At 38.5% G+C, this 21,916-nt stretch overlaps 1 protein-coding gene across 1 annotated transcript in view; it reads right to left on the bottom strand.

Annotated features, from left to right (window-relative positions):
• LOC150089923 (purine nucleoside phosphorylase-like) overlaps positions 1 to 21,916 on the bottom strand; it is a 131,573-nt gene that overhangs the window by 56,493 nt on the left and 53,164 nt on the right. Inside the window, exons 3-4 of the mRNA XM_090368900.1 lie at positions 15,378 to 15,547; positions 2,341 to 2,444 (exon numbers count right to left, since the gene is read on the bottom strand). Of these exons, the coding sequence (XP_090225026.1) occupies positions 2,341 to 2,444; positions 15,378 to 15,547 (274 nt within the window). The remainder of the gene's footprint in view (positions 1 to 2,340; positions 2,445 to 15,377; positions 15,548 to 21,916) is intronic.

Here is a 21,916-nt window from a genome sequence, read left to right as displayed (position 1 = left end):
CAGAGCCTAATGGACAAGTAGGACAGAATAACGCAAAAGAAACTCTTAATGCAGAGACACGACTAAACCCTGGTCATGATTGCCAGAGGCAGCGACCATCCGAAGGAAGAGAAATAGAGTCCACCCAGAAAGCAACCATTAGAACCAAGACCATGCTATGCGGACCATTGGAAAGTGACAACCCAAGACAGACCTGAACATGATCACCGCAGATGGTGACCAATTGCAGTAATGGAGGAAAAAACCTGAGCCCTTATGAGGCATGAACAAACATGGATAGGATTACCACTGACAAAGACCACTAGAAACAACATGATATCACTGGGTGTGATCAACAAAACTGAGAACCAGACCCCGACACAATAAACTGAGACAGTGACAACCTAAACAAAAAAATAGGTGGAAACTGTCTGAACATCACAGCAGTGGCAAAGTACTGCAGCAGACTAAAAGGAAACAAACATGAAACTGGCTCTGATTGAGACCAGCTGACAGACTTACAGAACTTGAACACAACGAGGCAGTGACAACCTACAGCAACTGAAAGACAACTTAGTCCTTACTGGGTGTAACCAAACACTGGGACCTAGATGTAGCTGGCCTGTCATGTGCAGGTGAGGCATCCTGGTCTTTGCCGAGAATAGGTCCACCACCTGGAGAGTCAAAGTAAATGACTTTGATTGAAGCTTTGCTGCCAACTAGCCAAATGGCGACCCAGGTCCGACACCTTGCCAGGCCTGCTTTATCTCCTTTTTCCCGGTGGGGAGAAGCAACACCCCTGTTCCCTCCTCTCCCCACCAAACCCACCACTTTCCCTCTGGTGTGGCATGGGCATGCCCATTGAACATTTAGGGGCCACCTTCTCTATTTGTCCTTTTCTTCTTCTTCTACCCTCCAGCCTTCCTCCTCCTCACCCAAATCTGTCTACCTTCAACAGCGCACAGCCCCACATGCCAAAATTTTAACTACACCAAAATTGCTTGCCCGACCCTTTTTTGGCCAAAAATAAAACTCATTCAGCGTACAATCTCTTCTCGCTCTTAAAGCAAATCTCTGTGACCAAACAAAAGCATTAACAGCAATTTTTTTTTTTTTTTTTAGGTCCTAGCCACTGAAATCTCAGGAAAGTAGATGGCAGGACCTGCCAGAGTACTGATTCCTTACTGGCTAGCCTCCCCATGGCATGGTATGGGCAACGTTGGGTTCCATCAGGAGCCCAATGGCCAATAAGCCAGACAAACAATGGGCACAACAGACTACATTATACACAATCCACACACTTTAAATCTCTGGCTTGACAGGATACTGTCACTTGATACAGAGAACACCATGGAGATGGGAGAAATCCCAGGACCCTCAACGTACCAAATATTCAACTATCATATAGATGTCATGTGGCCATTGTGTGGTTTTACGTTGCAAATCCAAATTACTGAGAATATTGTCATGTGCTTTATGTTGAGCTATCAGATGCCAGTTGGTTGACGGCGTCGATATGTTGGTTGAATTCTGCAATTCACTGAGTCGACTCATATTCACTTTTGTTATTCAAATCTTTCGGACACTTTCTGAGTCAACTCAATGTATCAACTCGCTCACTCTGTAGCCATCTCTACAGCAAGCTGAGCATTATAATTCCGCAAGCTAGTAGACTACCTTAAATTTTGCGAACTGTTGAATGCGTTTTTGTCTTGGTCTCTGTACAGATGCACAAATATAATATGTATCGCAATAAAATAAAACAAAATAAGAACCCATAATGAGTATGAAGTTAAATCAGAAAACAACACTTAAGTTTCTTTTAGAAAAATGAAATTATGAAAACACCAACAGAACCAGCAATTTCCGACAAGGAAACACAGTCTGTTTCAAATGAAAAATGTGCTTCTAAACACTGCTTATTAAGTGTAAACAGTGACTAGTTTCAAACATTTAATTGGTTAGTGGTAAAAGATAATGGAATGATGTGTTTCATGTGTATGAAATATAGAAAGAAATGACCCACAAACAAGGAAGTGACTTGGGTGACTATAAAGAATTTTGTCCCTCCCATGGTTGCCAAACTCAGGTGATCTCAACCAAATTGAGCATGTTTGGGACCTACTGGGAAAGAGCACATTAGATGCTACAACTATCTGCCCAATAATGCAAGGGTATTACTGGACAAATTGTGCAACACATGGGTAGCACTACACAGGACACCCTGCAGCACCAAGTGGAGTCCATGCCAAAGCACATACAGGCTGTACTATGGTTGCATTAGCAACATTTAGCTAATGCAAAGTCAACTCAGTGTATATGAATAACAAATAGCAGTAAGATGTAAAAGAGAGAACTTACCTTCCATAATGAATAACCTTCGTAGACATGGAATCTGCCTTGCATACAGACTATAGGCACTCCTTGTAGTGTTCCAAAAATAAGTCTTCCTTTGTGACCGGCCACTAATATACATAAAAGAAAAAATATACATATAAAATATTAAACTTTGTTCACATGAACAGAATGTACACTCAGTGGCTAGGAAGACTATATAATCACATATTACTCGGTGCATATCCAGGAAGCTAATGGTGCTCAAATCCACAAGGATGAAAAAAGAATTTGTTACAAAATGCTACTGAAATTAAAGCAGGGTTAGGCTCCAGGGTAGAATGGTGTGTATTTAGTTATAATTAAAAAGGCTGCATGTTAGAATTTTGGGAATGTTAATAAGAGCATCATTAGAGTCCAGGAGAATCCCCTTGAACTGGAAAAGTGATAAAGTCTCCAGAATACAAAAAGATGGTCCTAAAGAGAAGTTGAAACTAGAGGCGAATGTGATTGACTTTTGTGGTAGGGATGATCAGGAGTCTGTGGTTAAGGATGCAATTCAGGACCATTTCAACAAGAACAGTATCTTGAATAAATCCCAGCATGGATTCATTAAGGATTTGGTTTTTTTTTTTTTTTTTTTTTTAGGAGCATTAGCAACTAAGGTCATATGCTCCGGTGATATACGGTGGTCATTCCCTGACCTCTCCGCATCCTCTGTATTTGGTAGCTCACAGGCTTGAACCCCGGTCTAATCAAGAAGCGTGTGCTATGCACTGCTGCTCCTGCCCACCTGGCTACGGAGGCACCCTTCATTAAGGGGAAGTCATACCTGGTCAATCTGGTAAATTACTATGATATAGTCAGTAAACAGTTGGATGTAGGAGAGATGGCATCAAAGTTTTTGATACTAACCTTCATAGGAGGCTGTTATGTAAGTTGAAAGAGGTTGGCATTGCTGGCAAGATCCTGGGATGGATCACAAGTTGCAGGAGTGTGGTTATACCCTAATGAGACTCAAGGCAAAATGGAATTTGGGAGCACCATATAGAGAAAAAACTAATAAGAACATTTTTAATTTTTTATTGTGACAACAAACAAAAAAATTATATAATATAAGAAAAATATCTAATCCAGAAGAATAATTCAGAAATAATACATACACTTAAACTAATACATATTTTTATACTACTTCATATGGACTTTTTGTGCTTTTTGGGCTGAGAAATTGTATATCAGTTAATTATAATCAATCCTTTTAGCATTAGTAGAGGCATATGATGCAAGAAAGCAAGCTTATGCAGCATCAGCAAAACAAAAAAAAAAAAAAAAAAAAACTCCCATTTCACCCCTCTGTTCGTTCCAAGTACCTGTCCAGCTCAGCTTTAAATTTATTTAGGCTATCAACTTCCACAACAAAGGATGAAAGTCTGTTCCACCAACCAACCAACCAACCAACCAACCACTCTGTTTGTGATATAATTTTCAATACAAATTACTTAATTTTTCTTGTCCAAGTGAATTTCTAATATAATTCTTAACTCTTTTAAGCACAGAGAACAATCGTTCTGCTGATGCGCTCGAAACAGGAATTAACAAAAATATTTTAAATTACGTTCACATTAGGAAAAGTTGATATTAGTCCTCCTTGAATTGCTTCGTACATTAAAGAAGCCGAATATAAATTTTCATTTTTTGCAAAATGTATAAAATGCATTAATTCTTTAAAAACATTAGCGTCGATGTCATCTGTCTAAGTATTTATTAAATTACAGTGGCAGACAAAAAACTGCAACAGTTGTGAATTTTGCAAATAATGTGTTTTGCACTGCATTGTGGATTTCAGAAATGTTTGAAATGCATTTGTTAGATGGGATATATATTTCTGTGAATGAAATTCAATAAAAAGACTCCACCTGATATAACTAATTGCCATAAATATCTTCCCAAAGGGTAAAATGCGTAATTAATGGAAATATGAGAAATTATGCAAAGGCAATCACAACAACCAAATTAATTTTATTGCATTTACGTGTACAAACTGAAATGACAAGTTAATGTAATAGTATTATGCAATGTAAATCAGCAAAATAAATCCTCAATATTTTGTTGTTCCTCCTCGAGCTGCAATTCCAGCCTTGCAATGATCTGGCATAGAGTTAACCAACTTCTGGATATACGGCTGCCCAATTTAGTGATACCAGACCCTTACAATGCTCTCCTGTAGCTGAATCTTACTTGTTGGCTTCTTCTGACCAATTTGAGACGACATTATGTACCAGCAATTTTCAATAAAGTTCAAATCTGCACTGTTGTTACGCCAGTCCAACACTGTAATGCCAGCATTTCTGAGGTATGACTGCACCTTAAGAGAGAAAAACTGAGTGAAAATATGGGTGTAAATGTTTTAAGCCTTGTGAGACAAGAAGACAAACTCATTGTTAAATCTAAATAGCATAAAACTTACCAATTTTGCTGTGTGGCAAGGTGCTGAAGTGTGGTGATCCTTAATAATGGATTTCAGGCACTTCTCCAAGATAGCAGTGTAGGTTTCCGCATTCACCGTTCCATCAATAAACTTAATTCGCCCCACCCCTTTGCTTGTTATGCATCACCAGACCATCTGACCGGAGGGGAACTTTACAGTCTGTGTTATGCAGTCAGGATGGTATGCCTCCAATTTTTGTCATCCCGTATATCACTTCCCATCCAAGCCATGAAGGTTGAATTTTGTCTGCGCAGGTAGGACAGTGGTATCGTCGCCGTCCATCCCACACCGGGTGGAAAAGCCCCAGGTTTGAATCCCATGGATGATGCGAGGAACTTTAGTGGGCTTTTTTCACTCCGTGGCTGAGTTAGTCGGTCTCAGGTGTAGATAGCAAGGTTCCCCCCCAGAAACAGGGATTATTTCATCCAGTAAACAGGTAAATTGACCAGAGAACACAAGCAATTTACAGACAAAATAAATATATGGGTAGATGTTATCATTTACGGGGGACTCTAATATCAATTTTTTTTTTTTTTTTGCAGGTTGAATTTCGATTCGTCAGAAGTGATGAGTGTCCCATTACTGTTTTGTCCATGAAAGATGCGTTTTAGCCCAAGAAAGTCGCTTCTTCCTCATTTGTTGGGTCAACAAAGGCTTCTTGTTGGACCGATAGGCAAGTAGACTACATTCTGAAAGCCATCTTTGGATAGTCCACGCACTTGTTTCAACACCATCTTAAAGTCCAGTTTTAGATCAGGAGCACTAGCATGATGATGACGAATTTTCAAATATGGATCTTGGGAAGGCGCAGGTCATGCTTACAGCCTAATCCAGGGCTTCACTTCACATCAACGGTTTCACGCTTTAGTTTCAGCACCTGGGATACTGTTGACTGGTGGCAGCCTATTTTATCAACGATAGCATGCATAGAAAGCGCTTCCCGGGACAGAGCAACAGCTACACTTTTTTTTTTTTTTTTCCCCTTAAGTGTCAACTGAACATATGGAGCCATGCTTACACCTCCACAAAACAGGATACTAATGAGTGTGTATACCCCTCCAACGCTGTATTTATAGAAATGGCTGATGCGATACCTTTGTTTTGCAACAAAAAACAAAATGACTGTAATCAAAAAAGTATCTTATACGTTTCACTACAAATGTTACTTTTTTTAAGGTGATGCAGTTTTTTTTGTCCACCATTGTATATAATGACAATGATTTTAAAAGATTTACAGCATATTGTTAATTAGAATCTTTATTTTGAAGATTTTCAAATTCGTTCGCAAAAATATTTTTCTCTTTCACTTTCAACTATTATCATAGCCTGTGAGAAGCTTTAACTGCATTTTGCTGCTAGTCCAGATGAGCGGTCACATGCTTTCTATGTGGAAACACCTTTATGCAATCTTTATGTGATAGAAACAAACAGACTTCTGTTTAGTAATCAGTAAACATGCATAAATAACTGCCACATAGTTTTACTCAAACCCCAGATACACTGTAAATCAGTGTAATCAGTCTTCAGGGTGAATCAAAGGAACAATTGAGGTCTCCCAGGGATTTGTATTGAGTCCCTTCCCATTTCTAATTTTCATAAGTAATATCGATGAGGATATCCAAGGGAAGCTGTCAAATTCTGCTGATAACTTGTAGGTGAGAAAGGCAGTTAACAATTAGAGTCAGGCCACGATGCTTTAAAAAGGAGTTGGATTGGTTGCATACATGGTCTGAAAAATGGTAACTAAAATTTAATACATCTAAATGTAAGGTTATGAATCTGAGAAACTGAAATCCCTGAGTTACGCATAAGTTGGGAGAAGGGGAAGCTAAAAGCAGTTCAAGACAAAAAAAGACAGGTGTTATTAGCATTAGCATGGGCACGTGATGCAAGAAAGCAAGTTTATACAGGGTGTCTCAAAAATATTGGTACAAAACGTTTAGGGGAGGTAGGTAACATCTTAAGGAATGTGAATCGAACAGGAACCCATAACCGGAAACGTGACAGGAAAGTAGTAGCAGAGGCATAAGAAGCAGAAATGACACAAGACAGTAATTAGTGGCAAACATTTATTTGACATAATATTAACAATGGAGTACGAGATGGATGCATTTCATGATGTTACAACAGATGCTCGAAGGTTCCACCATGAGACACGACGCATGCGTGACACCGATGCATCATGGATTGGCGGACACGGTCGAATACACCTAGAGTTTCTTTGACAGTAGCAGGAGCGCAGACGAGTCTCGCCACAAGATCCATTTTCATCTCCACAGGCGATTCATACACGATAGATTTGAGGGCCCCCCCACAGAAAGAAATCAAGGCTCGATAAATCAGGTGAGAGTGGGGGCCAGGCAACGGATCCACCATGGCCAATCCATCAACGCCCAAAATGCCTGTTCAAATGGTCACGAACACACCTTCCATAATGGGCAGGTGCCCCGTCATGTTTAAACCAAATGTTGCGTCTCATATTTGCTGGAACATCGTCAAGTAACCCTGCTAGAACTTGTTCAAGAAAGATCTGATATTTAGTGGAGTTCATGCACGATGGTAACAGGTATGGGCCGACTAAGCAGTCACCGACCATACCTGCCCACACATTTATTGCAAAGCAATGTTGTACCGCATGGGGGCACACACCGTGTGGGTTGCCGTGAGCCAACACATGAGCATTGTGCTGATTGAATAAGCCTTCCAGAGTGAAATAAGCCTCATCGGTGAACAAGATATAGGCTGGAAAATTAAGTCTTGAACACTTTCTTGGAAAGCCACACTTGCAGGATGATCTTGGGGGAGCAGTAACTGCACCCTTTGGAGATGAAAGGGGTGTAAGGAATCGTTGTTCCAGACACGCTGTACACTGCAACGAGACACTCCTAAGGCAGAGGCAACGGCACGTGTGCTGGTAGTAGGATTATTCTGGACGGCATTCAACACACTTTCTTCCATGGCGGGAGTTTGCATTGAACATGGTCTGCCCGCACTACTCCTGTTACCTCTAAATGACCCATAATCGCACAAATTTTGATGCACATGGGCAAACAAACGGTGGTCCAGTACATGTCTGTCTGGGAAGTGTTCTCCATAAATTCGTTGAGCGGCTTATCCATTGCCCTCTGCTAATCCATACACTAGGTGCATGTCTGCCAAATCACAGTTCGTATATCGATGCATTCTCTCCGTGCGGCGACTACGGCTTGAATGAGTAAACCAGAAATTTTCCCTCTCGCAACCTGATGAACAGCGCCATGTACCGACTTACAGTGACGTTTCCAGTTATGGGTTCCTATGCGATTCACATTCCTTTAGATGTTACCTACCTCCCCTAAACGTTTGTACCAAATATTTTTGACACACCCTGTATAGCATCAGCCAAAAGAAACACACAGACCCCACCCACCTTTCTCATTTCCCCCATCCACTTGCTCCAAATGTTTCTCTAGTTCTGCATTGAATCTGCTATCAACTTCTACAACGACGGATGGAAGTTTGTTCCAACAATCAACCACCTGCTGCCTAAAGGCAAACTTGTGCACATCTATTCTACAACTGTCTTTCCTCAATTTGAATGTATGCCCTCTCGGGTGATTATTCTGAGCAAGAAGAAGAATCCCATCAGCATTTAGCATCCTCAAGCCATTCAAGGCTTTATACACCTCAATCAGATCACCTTACAGGTGCCTAGTCTCCAGACACTGTGATCTGCAAAACTTAAGCCTTTCTTTGTAAGAGCAACTATTTGTTCCATTCACTAATCTTGTTGCCCTTCTCTGTACACGTTCCAACAGCTCTACATCATTTTTAAAATGGGGCCTCCAGACCTGTATACAGTACTCAAGGTGTGGCTTGGCCATTCCCTTATACAAGGGGATAATCACCTCCTCCTCCCCGCTAGAAAAATTCCTGTATATCATTGACAAGACACCATGAGCTACTCTTGTAGACCCTCTACACTGCTCAAAAAACTGCCTGCCTAGGTCCTTTTCACTCTCTACCACTGTCAGTGTAGCACCACACAGTTCTTATGTAACTCTGGGGTTACTGCTTCCCATATGCACTACATAACATTTGTCTATGTTAAATTTCAGTTGCCACCTCTTAGCCCATCTGATCAACTTTTCTAGATCCTGTTGCAGCAGCGTACTCTCATTAGCATCATTAACAACCCTGCCGACCTTCGTATTGTCTGCAAACTTGGACATTAAGCCTGATATACCATCACCAATATCATTAATGAATACAGAAAACAACAATGGACCCAACACTGAAACCTGGGGACTCCACTAATAACATTAGTGCATGAAGAGCAGTGTCCACAGATTACCACTATGTCTTCTCCCACTCAACCATCCCTTTATCCATAGTAGCAATTTGCCTCCAATACCACACTGCTCCAATTTGTGCAGCATGTGCAACAGAATCAAAAACCTTTCTAAGATCCAAATATATGATATCAAATAATTCTTTGCATCCAGTTCCTTTGTAACTACATCATAGTATCAAATCAAATTGGTCAGACAAGACTTCCCCTTAACAAACCCATGCTGTGTACGAGCTATAACTGAAGTCTTGTCTAGATGATCCTGCAATGCTTCTTTAATCAGTGCCTCCATTAATTTTCCTGGAACAGAAGTTAAACTAACAGGTTCATAATTACCTGAAATTACATACGATCCTCCTTTGTGGACTGGGGTCACATTTGCACATCTGCAGTCCATGGGTACCTCACCTGAGTCCAAGAAAGCTCTCATAATTATGGCTAAGGGTATGCTTACTTCCTTTGTTGCCTCCTTTAATATAAATGGATAGATTCCACCCACCCCAGGAGGCTTTCTTATGTTTATCTTCAACAATTTAGCCTCCACTTTACTCTCAGTTATTATAAGATTATCCAGCTTACTGCCTGAGTTTAATACACCTCTGGCATTCCCCTCCCTGAATAACTCCTCATGTATGAATGTAGATGCAAAATATTCATTTAGTTTGTTAGCTACCTGAGCAGGATCATCAACAGTTGAACCATTGATATCGACTGGACCAATCTGATTCATCCCCTTCCTTCTAGAGTTTACATAAGTAACGAACTCTTTGATGTTTTTCTTTGCATCCTTTGCCAAAGATTTCTTGTAATCTGCCTTTGCCTGCCTAACCTCCTTTGTGACTTGGCTACAGACCAGCTTATATCTATCAGAGGCTACTATGTCACCTGTTAATTTATATGTATCCCGTGCATTTTTCGTCACTGCCACATGTCTAAGTAGTTCATCTGACATCCATTTAGGCCTAAGACTTGAACAATATTTCTTAGTTGGCATGAAAAGCCTAGTAGCTTCCAAGATTAATTCTTTGAATGCTTCCCATTTTGAATTTGCTGTTGGCAACATCACCAGTTGGTCCCACCGTATAGAATTTAAATACAGTCTCAGACCACTGCAGTCACCTTTACGAAAGAAAAAACCCTTCCCTTTACCCTTGATGGTAGTTACCTCTTCGGGTAAATTCAACATCAGCACACTGATCACTGCCACCTAGTGGTTCCTTTATCTGCAGATTCTTAATGCAAAAGAATCAGTACTCATAATGAGACAAAGAGTATTACTCCCTCTAGTTGCCTCCTGAACATGCTGATATAGAACACAATCATTCAATAAATCCCCAAAAGTCTTGCTAGTGTGTGAGTGACAAACCCACAAATTCAAGTCAATATCTGGGTAATTAAATCCCCCATTATAAGGCACTCTGATTTACTGGCCCACTATTACTCTGCACCATTGCTCATTATACACCTCAGATTCATTAGGCCTGTAACACACACCTACTCTCATTTTTTCCTTTCCCAGTGCTTATGTCACACTAAACAGACTCAACATTGCATTGTCCACCAACATCAATTGGATGCACTTCCTTAGATTTTATGTGTTTCTTAACTAACAGCATAACCTCTCCTCCCATCCTGTCCTATCTATCCTTTCTGAACACATTGTCCTCCCCAAATTCCAATTCTGCACTGCTTATGACTGTGTGACACCACATCTCTGATGTCCCAACAATATCTGCCTTTGATGTCTTGACTAGCACTTCAAACTCATCAAATTTATTAACTATACTCCTAGCACAAATATACATGCTCCTGTTTCTACTCTTAGTTACCCTAACACAGCCCATGTATTTACTTGTTCCACTATGACTCCCAGTAGTCCTGAAAATTCTGACTGCCTTGCTTTCCAGGCTGCTGCTCAATTGCATTTCAATAGAAGCAATGCAAGAATCACTTTCACCTCTGCCAGTGGCTACTGTTAATCTATTAGTCCTAGTATCCCCCCAAGCTAGCAGTTTTCCGACCCACCTAACTCTGCCTCAATGGCATCAGCAAATATTCTTGCACCCGTTCTATTTACGTTTATCCCATCCCTGTGGAAGCAGTCTCTCCTGTTAACAAGCACAGACCAGGCTGAGAAAAATTCTACCCCTTGAGCCTTGCACAATCTCTCCACAGCTGAATTGATCAACAAGGCTCTCATCATATATTCTCTCCTATCATGTCAATGATTCAATCTGATGTGAATTTCCATGCAGTGAAACAGGAGGACATCATCATTATCCCTATACGCAAGACTATGACTATCTTTAAACTGCATTTGGAATCCTGTATTGAGATCTGGAGACAACACTGGTAAAAAGACACAGAACTTCTAAGAGGGTTCAAAGAAGAGAAATTTGATTAATGATGAGAGCAAATTGAAATAATATAAAGAACAAATTAGGTTGTGTGCGTTGTCTACAGTTTGAAAACTAGACTTCTAAGGGAGATCTGACTGAGTAGTTTAAAGCACAGAAGGGGTTCAGTGAAACAATGAGGAAAGTCTGTTCTCTGTATAGATGAGACAAAAACCAAGGGAACAAATATAAAATATCAGAGAATAACAGAAGAGTGAATCTTGAAATTAATATGGGCAGCAAGTTGTCAAACATTGGAATAATTTGATTCCCATGGCAGCAGTAGCGAGAATGGGAACAGAAGAATATTGGTTTTATTTAACTTTCTATATATATATAAAAAAATCCAAATTAAACTTAAAAAACAAACAGCAAAAGTAAAATAAAATAAACATAGTAAAGCAAGCATCAGTGGCAGAAAAAAATGCACATACTACTACATGTTGCATGTGATAAAGTTAAATAAAAGGTAAAATAAAATGTATGCTATGCCAATAGCATGGCAAACCAGTAGAGTGAAAATGAACTTAACCAAGCAAACAATACGAAACAAAATAAAAATATGGAGGGAGAATACAGAAGAGTACTGTTGGAGAATCGTTCCTAAATAATTTAGAAAATAATGGCCAAATACAAAGAAATTTAATGGCACCCCCTTGATGGCACCAGTTTCCGAATTGTGTGAAATATCACTAATATGGAAATGTAATCTACCAACAATACATGACTAATAAACTAAAAATAACAAAATAAAACAAAACAGACTGACCATTATGCCCCATCTCGCTAGGGGACAAGGCGCCTCCGTAGCCAGGTGGGAAGGAGCAGCAGTGCATAGCACACGCTTCTTGATTAGACCGGGGTTCGAGCCTGTCACCACCAAATACGAAGGATGCAGAAAGGTCAGGGAATTACTACCGCATATTCCCGGAGAAATATGGCCTTAGTTGCTAATGCTCCTAAAAACCAAATAACAAAAAAACAAACAACAGTCAGAGAACGATGAGGCCATAATATCCAGAGAATCAGCCATAACAGCCAGAGAATCACTGCATTTCGAACACTAAACACAGAGGGTTCCTATGCGATGTGTGAGGCAAACGAGGCTCTTGCCTCAGGTTAAAAGCTGAAAGGGGTGCCAAAAGAAAGATTAAATAATTGCCAACGTTTTCGATTTTATGTTTTGATTATTCCAATCTGTTTATCAATTTGCTTTTGCAAGACAAAAATCTTTATCGCACCACTCTACAGATACCAAGCTCTGAGTGCCAGAGTTATCTTGAGCACCACCATGGCTGTCGCCCCACTGGTTGTCATTTTTATAAACTCAATTTTAATTTTTTATTAAATGTGTACCAGGAATGTATTTTAAATAAGTCATATTTTTTAAATTAATTTTAAAAAAATATATTTTAGGGGAGGGTGCAATTTTTCATTCTTGCCTCAGGTACTAAAATGGCTCGGTACAGCCCTGGCTAAACAAGTCCATGCCACGACTGAACGACACAATGATTGAGCAGACGATGCAGTAGATTTGCATGATGGTGGTCCTTATGCAGTGCTGAAATAACGACAGAAAGCCTAGTACTCATATAATATGCTAAATAATATCCTAGAGTCCAATTTAATTTCTATATACAGTACACGCAAGTTTTGCTGTTGCTTTGTCAGTGGTGTGGTTCTTTACCATGTGAGTATAGGCTTTCTGTCTTTTTATTTTAGCACTGCATAAGGACCACCATTATGCAAATCTATTGCATAATTTGCTTGATCACTGTGTCGCATCTATTGCATAATGGTGCTCGATCACTCAGTCGTGGCATGGACTTGTTTAGCGTTCTAAATGCAGCGATTCCCTGGCTATTATGGCTTCATGGTCCTGCGACAAGATGGGGCATAATGGTCAGTATCTTCTTTTATTTTCTTATTTTTTAGTTTATTGGTCATGTATCGTGATTAAATTATGTTTCCATATTAGTAATGTTTCAAACAATTTGGAAACTGGTGCCATCAAGGGGGGGGGGGGGGCACCAATACATTTCTTTGTATTTGGCCTTCATTTTCTAAATTATTTACAAATGATTCTCCAACAGTACTCTCTTCTTTATTTTTCTTCCCCCACCCCTTTTTTTCTTTTGTTTCGTATTGTTTGCTTGGTTAAGTTCATTTTCACTCTACTGGCATACATTTTATTTCACTATATATATTTATATACAGTCGATTCCGGTTATTTGGGACACATCGGGACTAGTGCATTTTGGCCCGATTAAGCGGCTGCCCCAATTATCCGAAGTTTCACGTAAATAGTTAAAAATACAATTTACCCCCCCCCCCCCTTTACAATTAGTTCACTGTACAATCAAATCACGTTACGACGAACTCAAAATAGTAAAGTACCGTTCACTATACAATGTGCAGTAAGCGCCGGTCATTATGATCACGTTTGTGAATTGAATTTTAATTCTATTAAACAGCGATTCTAATTAGCGAAAATAGGAGGAATATTATCCACAGGCTATAAAAGTAAAGATATATTAAGCACAAATTTACCCTTTATTACCTTACCAATTAAAAAATTAAATAAGTGAAAATCGGAAGAACATACGTGATAATCGGAATAATTAATACGTACTGTAATATGTACATACTAACTAGTTGCCATTTCTGTTCACTGACATTTGTGGGTGGGGGTTAAAATTTAAAACAGTAAAAAGATAAGCAATCAATAACAAAGAAGAGGCCACACACAAATTGCAAGTAACACAACACGCGCAAGTGAGAACGGAGTAACAAATTAGGAAGCTTTAAAAATAGGAATGAAGAGAAGATTCTGAAAATTATTTTTTTTATATGATTGAAGATTCCATGGAAGTGTAAACACATTTTACCATAATAACCCACAGAATTCCAGCTGCCGGTATTATCGAAAATTCAATAAGATCGAGTTTACTGTCCGTTTATGATAGATTGCACTAACAGAAAAGCCCAATAAACAGGTGACTGCTAATTATTTTTATTGTTTTATGTTTGTGACCTCCAAAAATCCGACCGAACTACGTGGTACGGTCGGAGACAATCATAGGGTAATCTCCAGTGCTGAGGTCTCCTGCCCCGATTAAACGGCATTTTGTCCCAATTAAGCGAAGTAAACCCTGGCTATTTTCTCGCTTGGTTTTTGTTTTTTAAGATTTGCCCCAAATAAACGGCTGCCCCGATTAACCGGTGGCCCAAATAACCGGAATCCACTGTATTTCCTTTTCTTTTTTTCTTTTTGGCTGATGCAGAAAAAAAACACTTTTTTGCAGCATTTGGTCTTATTAATACTCCAATTTTTGTATTAGTAGTGGCAAATGATGCAAGAAAGCAAGTGTATATAAAGCCAAAATAAAGCCATCAGCCAAAAAAAAAAAAAAAAAAAAAAAACACCTTTCCACATCATTTGTCCATCCCCTCCAATATTTTTACAGTTCTTCCTTCAATTTATTCAAACTGCCTACTTCCACAACAGCAGATGGAAGTTTCTTCCAGCAATCAACCACCCACTGGTTGAAGGCAAACTTCTAAACATCTGTCCTACAACCATCCTTTCTCAATTTGAATTTGTGTGCAGTCTGAGCCAGAGGAAGAATGCTATCAGCATTAAGCCTGCTCAATCCATTCAAAGCCTTAAAACACCTCAATCAGATCACCTCGCAGGCACCTAGTCTCCAGATGCTGCAATTTTCAGAATTGATGCTTTTCTTGGTGTATAAGATTATAACAGTACAGTATCAACCTTCAAGTATTAAATAACAGTATAATTTACTAAGAACAAAATTTATAACATTATAGCACTCACTCACTCACTCACCTGTACTTACAGGAAAATTAGGAATATCCTTGTATGGAAATGATTCCTTTTCATCCAATATATCTCCTAGACCACCCATTCCAGTCCCACATATAATTCCAACGTGTGGCCTGTGCTTTGTTTTTTCCAAAAGAAACTTGGAGATACTCTCAATTGATTCATAAGAATACCTGAAAAAGTTTTAGGGGAGAATTATAAAATAATAATATATACATACACACACTTCTGCAGAAATGTGTATCTTTGTGCAGCCTTTGACAACAAGGAAGTAAATAGAGACAAATAATGAAGCTGAAAATTATTCTTAAATACCAATTCTTACTTTTCTGATAGCTTACCTCTAAAAAATAATGGAATATGCTGTTATCAGAACACCTTTGAAGAGATACCATTATTAACATAACTGAAACAGTTCCTAAGTGGGAACATTCATAGTACAGCAAATATAAATGAGTCCATAATAAAGTTACTTTGGATGGGGGATTAGACATACAAAAGCAGTTTAATGGAGAAACTGTTGGCAAAGAAGGCCAAGAATAACAGCAGAAATAAGCTTCAACTAATGAAGATAAGAGAAGAGGAAGAGTTTCCTGGAGCCTGTTTTCACAGGAAATATGTCTTCTTAGATGAAAAACAATAAACAATGTTTGAGGGGTTCTTGTAAACCTTGAATGTAAGTTTGTAATAGGATCAATAAATTTATGATTGGGTAATAACTAGAAGGAAAGGACTGAATGATATTGACTTACCATAGAATAGGAAACTAGTGAAATAATGAGCACGGAGTGTTATCTGCTTTATTTTCTTAAAGAATTACAGATTATTCTCAAACATTTTGAAGTACTTCCTGTACTGCTTCTTCAGTGATTATAAAGAGAGCAGAACTGGCAAGTTATGGTGATATGATTTTCATAAAGTTGTTAACTTTAATTACACGTTTCTTATTTGTTAAGGTTTTGTCTTGAATTAGTTAACAAATAGCTATTATCAAACATCAGGTAAAGAATTAAGTTTTAACAGTTTTAAATCATTTTACATTAGTTATTAATATGGTTAATAAGGTTACTAATAAATCAATTAATGTTAAGTAAATGGATAACTATTATTACTTGCACTCTTGTAATGCTGTCCTTACAATAACATCAGCTTCACAGAACAAAACAGTGGATTACAATTCATTATATTTGTGTGTTCCATACTATACTCTTAAACTAAGAAAGTTTGGAATTAAAACTTCCGTTAACGTCTCTCGATCAATCTTTGATTGGTTTGTCGCTAAGGATATTTAGAAAGAGAGAAGGGATTTGGATATTGTTTGATTAGACAACATCCATTAATTGTGTGGATGACTTCATAATTACATTAGCAAGGAGGGATGGGTTTTTTTTTTTTTTTTTGGATATACAGTAAACTCCCGCTATTCGCGGTATCTGTATTCGCGGTTTCGCGTATTCGCGGTCGCCGATTTAATATAAAATGAAGCCTAAAAAAAAATGTTAATTTTAAAGCGCCGTGAACATTTTCCGCCATAAAAAAAAAACATGGGAGTAGCTAAAATTATCTTTCCCGGTCAAAACAGCGCTCAGTGGGTGGGGGGAGAGGGGTGACAAAATCGCGAGCGTGGAAGTTTCTCGCTAATCCTTGTTCAGTATGTGTTATGCGCTTGTCATGGAAGGTTTCGTCGTTTGCTTTTAATTTATATGCTTATAAATTGAATAAATTTATCAATTTATAAATTGATATGCTTACAAAAATGATAAATCTACCGTTTTGCAATATAAAACAGACTTTCTCGAGTGTTTTAACGGAAGAAAGTGACTTTATTGTGGACAAGTTCTTCCTAACCCGTACAAAAATATGGCTACGAATAACAAGGGAAATGTGAAAAGATCAAAGAAGGTGATGACATTAGCGAATAAAATTGAGTTAGTAGACAAAATTTCTAATGGTGAAAGTGTCTCTTTAGTGGAAAAACATTATAAAATCAATGAGTCAATGGTATGATCAATCAAAAAATCGGAAGAAAAAACCCGCCGTAGTGTCCATGAAAACGCGCTAATTGCTTCAAAAATTTGCTCTGTAACTCGTGATGTTAAATTAGAAAAAATGGAAAAGGCTTTAAATCTGTGGATAGAAGACCGAACTCAAAATAAAATTCCATTAAGTTCACTCAGCATTCGTGAAAAGGCAAAACTCCTTTATCAACACTTTAACGAAACTTGATAGCACTGGCGGGATAAGTTTTTTAGCTAGCAAAGGCGCTGGTTTGAAATTTCTAATAAATATTACATTTAATATTAAATTGTTTCTTATTTTCATTTCGATGCCATATGCTTGCATTTCACTATGTATTGTCTATGAATATATAGTCATATTATGAAAGTACATATAATACATACAAAGACAAAATTTTAGACTAGTTTTTCTTATATATTTCATACTTTGGAACGGAACCCCTTTATTACTATGGGAGCCATAACTCAGTATTCGCGTTTTCGGTATTCGCGGCATTTCTCAGGAACGTAACGCCCGCGAATAGCGGGGGTTTACTGTACTTATTGTGGGTTCTTATTTTTTCATCTGCTCTAATACTCTGCTTTTGAAAATATGTGGTTATTGTCTATCTGCATGCCTTTGTTTCAGTTAATATTGTTTGTTATGCTGATAGTTAGTCATTCTTTGTATAGTCTGCATTTTCTGTTATCTGTCGGTGGTTAGGACCAAGATATCGTTGAAATTCCATTGATAGTCCTCAAACACCAGGTGTGGAAAGCTGGCGTCTCCGTAACCAGGAGCAGCAGTGCATAGCACACGCTTCTTCATTAGACCAGGGTTCGAGCCCGTGACCACCAAATACGGAGGATGTGGAAAGGTCAGGGAATAACCACTGCATATCCCCGGAGCAATATGGCCTTAGTTGCTAATGCTCCTAAAAACCAAATAACAAACAAGCGTGGAAAGCTGGATCCAATTTTGTTATTTAGCCATGAGCAATATTGTATTTGTGTTTTAAATTTTTTCGAACAATCTTCTACCAATTTCTCCAATGTATGATTTTGGCAGTCTTTGCATTGTAAATTGTATTCAGGTTGCTTGATGGTAAAAGTTTTCATCAGAGGGGAAGTTTGGGAGAGGGTTTTATCATATTTTTAATGATGTTAGTTCTTGTAAACCTCGTCTACAACACATATTTTTTGGCTATGTTTATAATCTGTTTAATAATTTGGGAGATATAGGGGGTGATAATATACTCTTTCTATTTCTGGTTCTTTATTAGATGCCTTTGTGTTGATATCTCTCTTTTGTTGTTTTAACAGTTTTCATCAGGGTTTTTGTGAGTGCCCACTGTTGCTAAATATTTGGGAAATGCTGTTGATTTCTCCATTGAGGGCCCGATCTTTACATAGACTATAGGCTCTAAGAATGAAACTTAAGTATTGCCTACTTTTGTGTTCACAAGGTGATTAGAATTAAACCTTTATAATAGATCCTGTGTCTGTTGGTTTTCTGTATTTATATTTCTATTAAGAGAGAGAGAGAGTTATTAAATGTTTATTTAACAAGAGATCTAGGAATGGCATGCTATTGTCTTTTTACATTTCCAATTTTATGCACAGATGTCTTTTCTGTTTTATTAACTTAAATTGGCATTAGTTTATTTACTAGAGTAGATTTATATTCCTAGTAACAATACTTAATTTAATTTTTAACTTCGATAGAGATTTCTTAGGTTATTACTTAGTATCGGTAAGGGTATCTAATCGACGTGTTTTACAAGTTTTGCAGCTCCGGTGAATGCAAAGGTTTAGCTATATTTAGCCGCTTTATTGACTTAATTTTTATATTAAATTATTTTCTATAAGCTGCTTATAGGCCTAGTCAAGATTGTTGGTTTATTCTGATTTTAGATAGCGAGATTTTGGAAGTTATTAATACTTAAGTTTCCGTAGATAAGCGTAGAAAGAGTGATAATATACTCTTTATATTTCTGGTTCTTTATTAGATGCCTTTGTGTTGATATCTCTCTTTTGTTGTTTTAACAGTTTTCATCAGGGTTTTTGTGAGTGCCCACTGTTGTGGGCACTCAACAACCATTAGTAACTTGCCGCCATTGTTAAACGACACAACATTATATGGCACCTCTGTAGCCCGGTGGGCAGGAGCAGCAGTGCATAGCACACGCTTCTTGATTAGACCGGGATTTGAGCCCATGACCACCAAATACGGAGGATGCGGAAAGCTCAGGGAACGACCACTGCATATCCCCAGAGCAATATGGCCTTAGTTGCTAATGTTCCTAAAAACCAAACAACAACAACTTTATATCCTTACTAGATAGCATTAGCTTAGTATAGTATAGTATAGTATACTAATATCAGTAAAATTTATTAATCTTGTAAAACTTCATTGTCAATTATACTTTTTTAAGTTATTGTTATTTGGTTTTTAGGAGCATTAGCAACTAAGCCCATATTGCTCTGTGAATATGCAATGGTCATTCCTGACCTTTCCGCATCCTCTGTATTTGGTGGTGATGGGCTCGAATCCCGGTCTAATCAAGAAGCATGTGCTACGCACTGCTGCTCCTTCCCACCTGGTTACGGAGGCACCTACTTTTTTAAGTAAATACATAAAACGACTTAGATTTTACAAGCATAACATTATTAGTTAACACATAACTTGATATGACAGTTATATAACGAAACTCTGAAATAATACTTGATACTGAAAAAAAAAAAAAAATATATATATATATATATATATATATATATATATATATATATATATATATAGTATTATAACTGCATTGGGATATAAGTTTAGGGTTATAATATTGTACTGAAATTGAATCAAAATCATGACTCAGACTATAGCAGCAAAGCAAAAGGCTCAAGCTAATGGAAGTGCTGTGGCTTGGGGTAGAACTCAGGGGGAAAGTTGCCCTCTGAATCACAGCCTTTTAAAATGCACTGCTTGTTTGATGTTTGTGGGGCAAACAGGTAGGGGACATGATATTGCCAAGGGGAATGTCTTTGTGTGTGCAAATGTAAGGAGCATGAGGAAATCAGGCGACAACTCAGCATTGTTACAGGCCTATATGAGAACTTGAAGGACAGGGTGGATGCCCTCGAAGGATCTAAATTGAGGGCCCATCAAGCTCTAAGCTGCCTACATCAATGCCAGAGCTTACACTTGAAAATAACACAACACAGTGGCAAACCACAAGGCAGAATGCACTGGTCCCACATCAACTAGTAGTTGTCGGTGACTATTCTCAGGGAAATTGGGACCCTATTGTGTAAAGAGGTGGAACAGGACCAGGGTAAGTCTGCCAGTGGCAAAGGTTGATGACATTGTAGAGCAGATATCACCTTTTAAGGGAACAAAAGGTGATATTGTTGTACAGGCGGAATTACTTTACAAGTACAGGTCACTATTGAAAAAAAAGCCGTGAATTAGGGTTGTCTGCAATTCTGCCCATATGATGAGAGCAATGTCAATCAATTCGGCCCTGGAGTGATTGTGCAAGGCTCAAGGGGTAGAATTTTTTTCTGGTGTGTGCTTGTTAACAGGAGAGACTACTTCTACAGGGATGGGATACACTTAAATAGAAAGGGTGCAAGAATATTTGCTGATTCTATCGAGGCAGTGTTAGGTGGGTCGGGAAACTGCTAGCTTGTGGGGAATACACAAAATAATAGATTAAGAGTAGCCGCTGGCAAAGATGAAAGTGATGCTTGCACTGCTTCTATTTTCCAGCAGCCTGGAAAACAAGATGCAGGGTATTTCAGAGACTGCGGGGAGTCACTGTGGTACAAGTAAACACATGGGTTGTGTTAGGGTAACTAAGAATAGAAACAGGTGCATGTATACTTGTGTGTACACCAATGCTAGGAGTTTGGTAAATAAATTGCTGCTATGGATAAAGGGGTGGTTGAGGGGGAAAAAAGACAGAGTGGTAATCAATAGACACTGCTCATCATGGACTAATGTTATTAGTGGAGTCCCTCAGGGTTCAGTGTTGGGTCCATTATTGTTTTCTGTATTTATAAATAATATTGATGATGGTATATCAGGTTTAATGTCCAAGTTTACAGATCATACGAAGGTTGGCAGGGTTGTTAAAGACACTACTGACACTATGCTGCTGCAACTGGATCTGGACAGGTTGAGCAGATGGGCTGAGAGATGGCAAATGAAGTTTGACAAATGTAAAGTACTACATATGGGAAACAGCAACCCCAGAGCAATGTAGACTCTACCACTGTCAGTGTGGTACTACACTGACAGTGGTAGAGAATGAAAATGACCTGGGGGTAATGGTGCAGGCAAATATGAAGTTCTCTGAGCAGTGCAGACGGGCTGCAAGAGTAGCTCATAGTGTCTTATCAATGATATACAGGAATTTTTTAGCAGGGATAAGGAGGTGATTATTCCCTTGTATAAGGTAATGGTCAGGCCACACCTTGAGTACTGTATACAAGTCTGGAGGCCTCATTTTAAGGATGTAGAGCTGTTGGAAAACGAGTACAGAGAAG

The sequence above is a fragment of the Mastigoproctus giganteus genome, chromosome 2 (assembly GCF_048544385.1).
Source record: "Mastigoproctus giganteus isolate SK-2022 chromosome 2, ASM4854438v1, whole genome shotgun sequence".
Taxonomy (NCBI): Eukaryota; Metazoa; Arthropoda; class Arachnida; order Uropygi; family Thelyphonidae; genus Mastigoproctus; species Mastigoproctus giganteus.
This window is presented reverse-complemented; position numbering and strand designations above follow the sequence as displayed.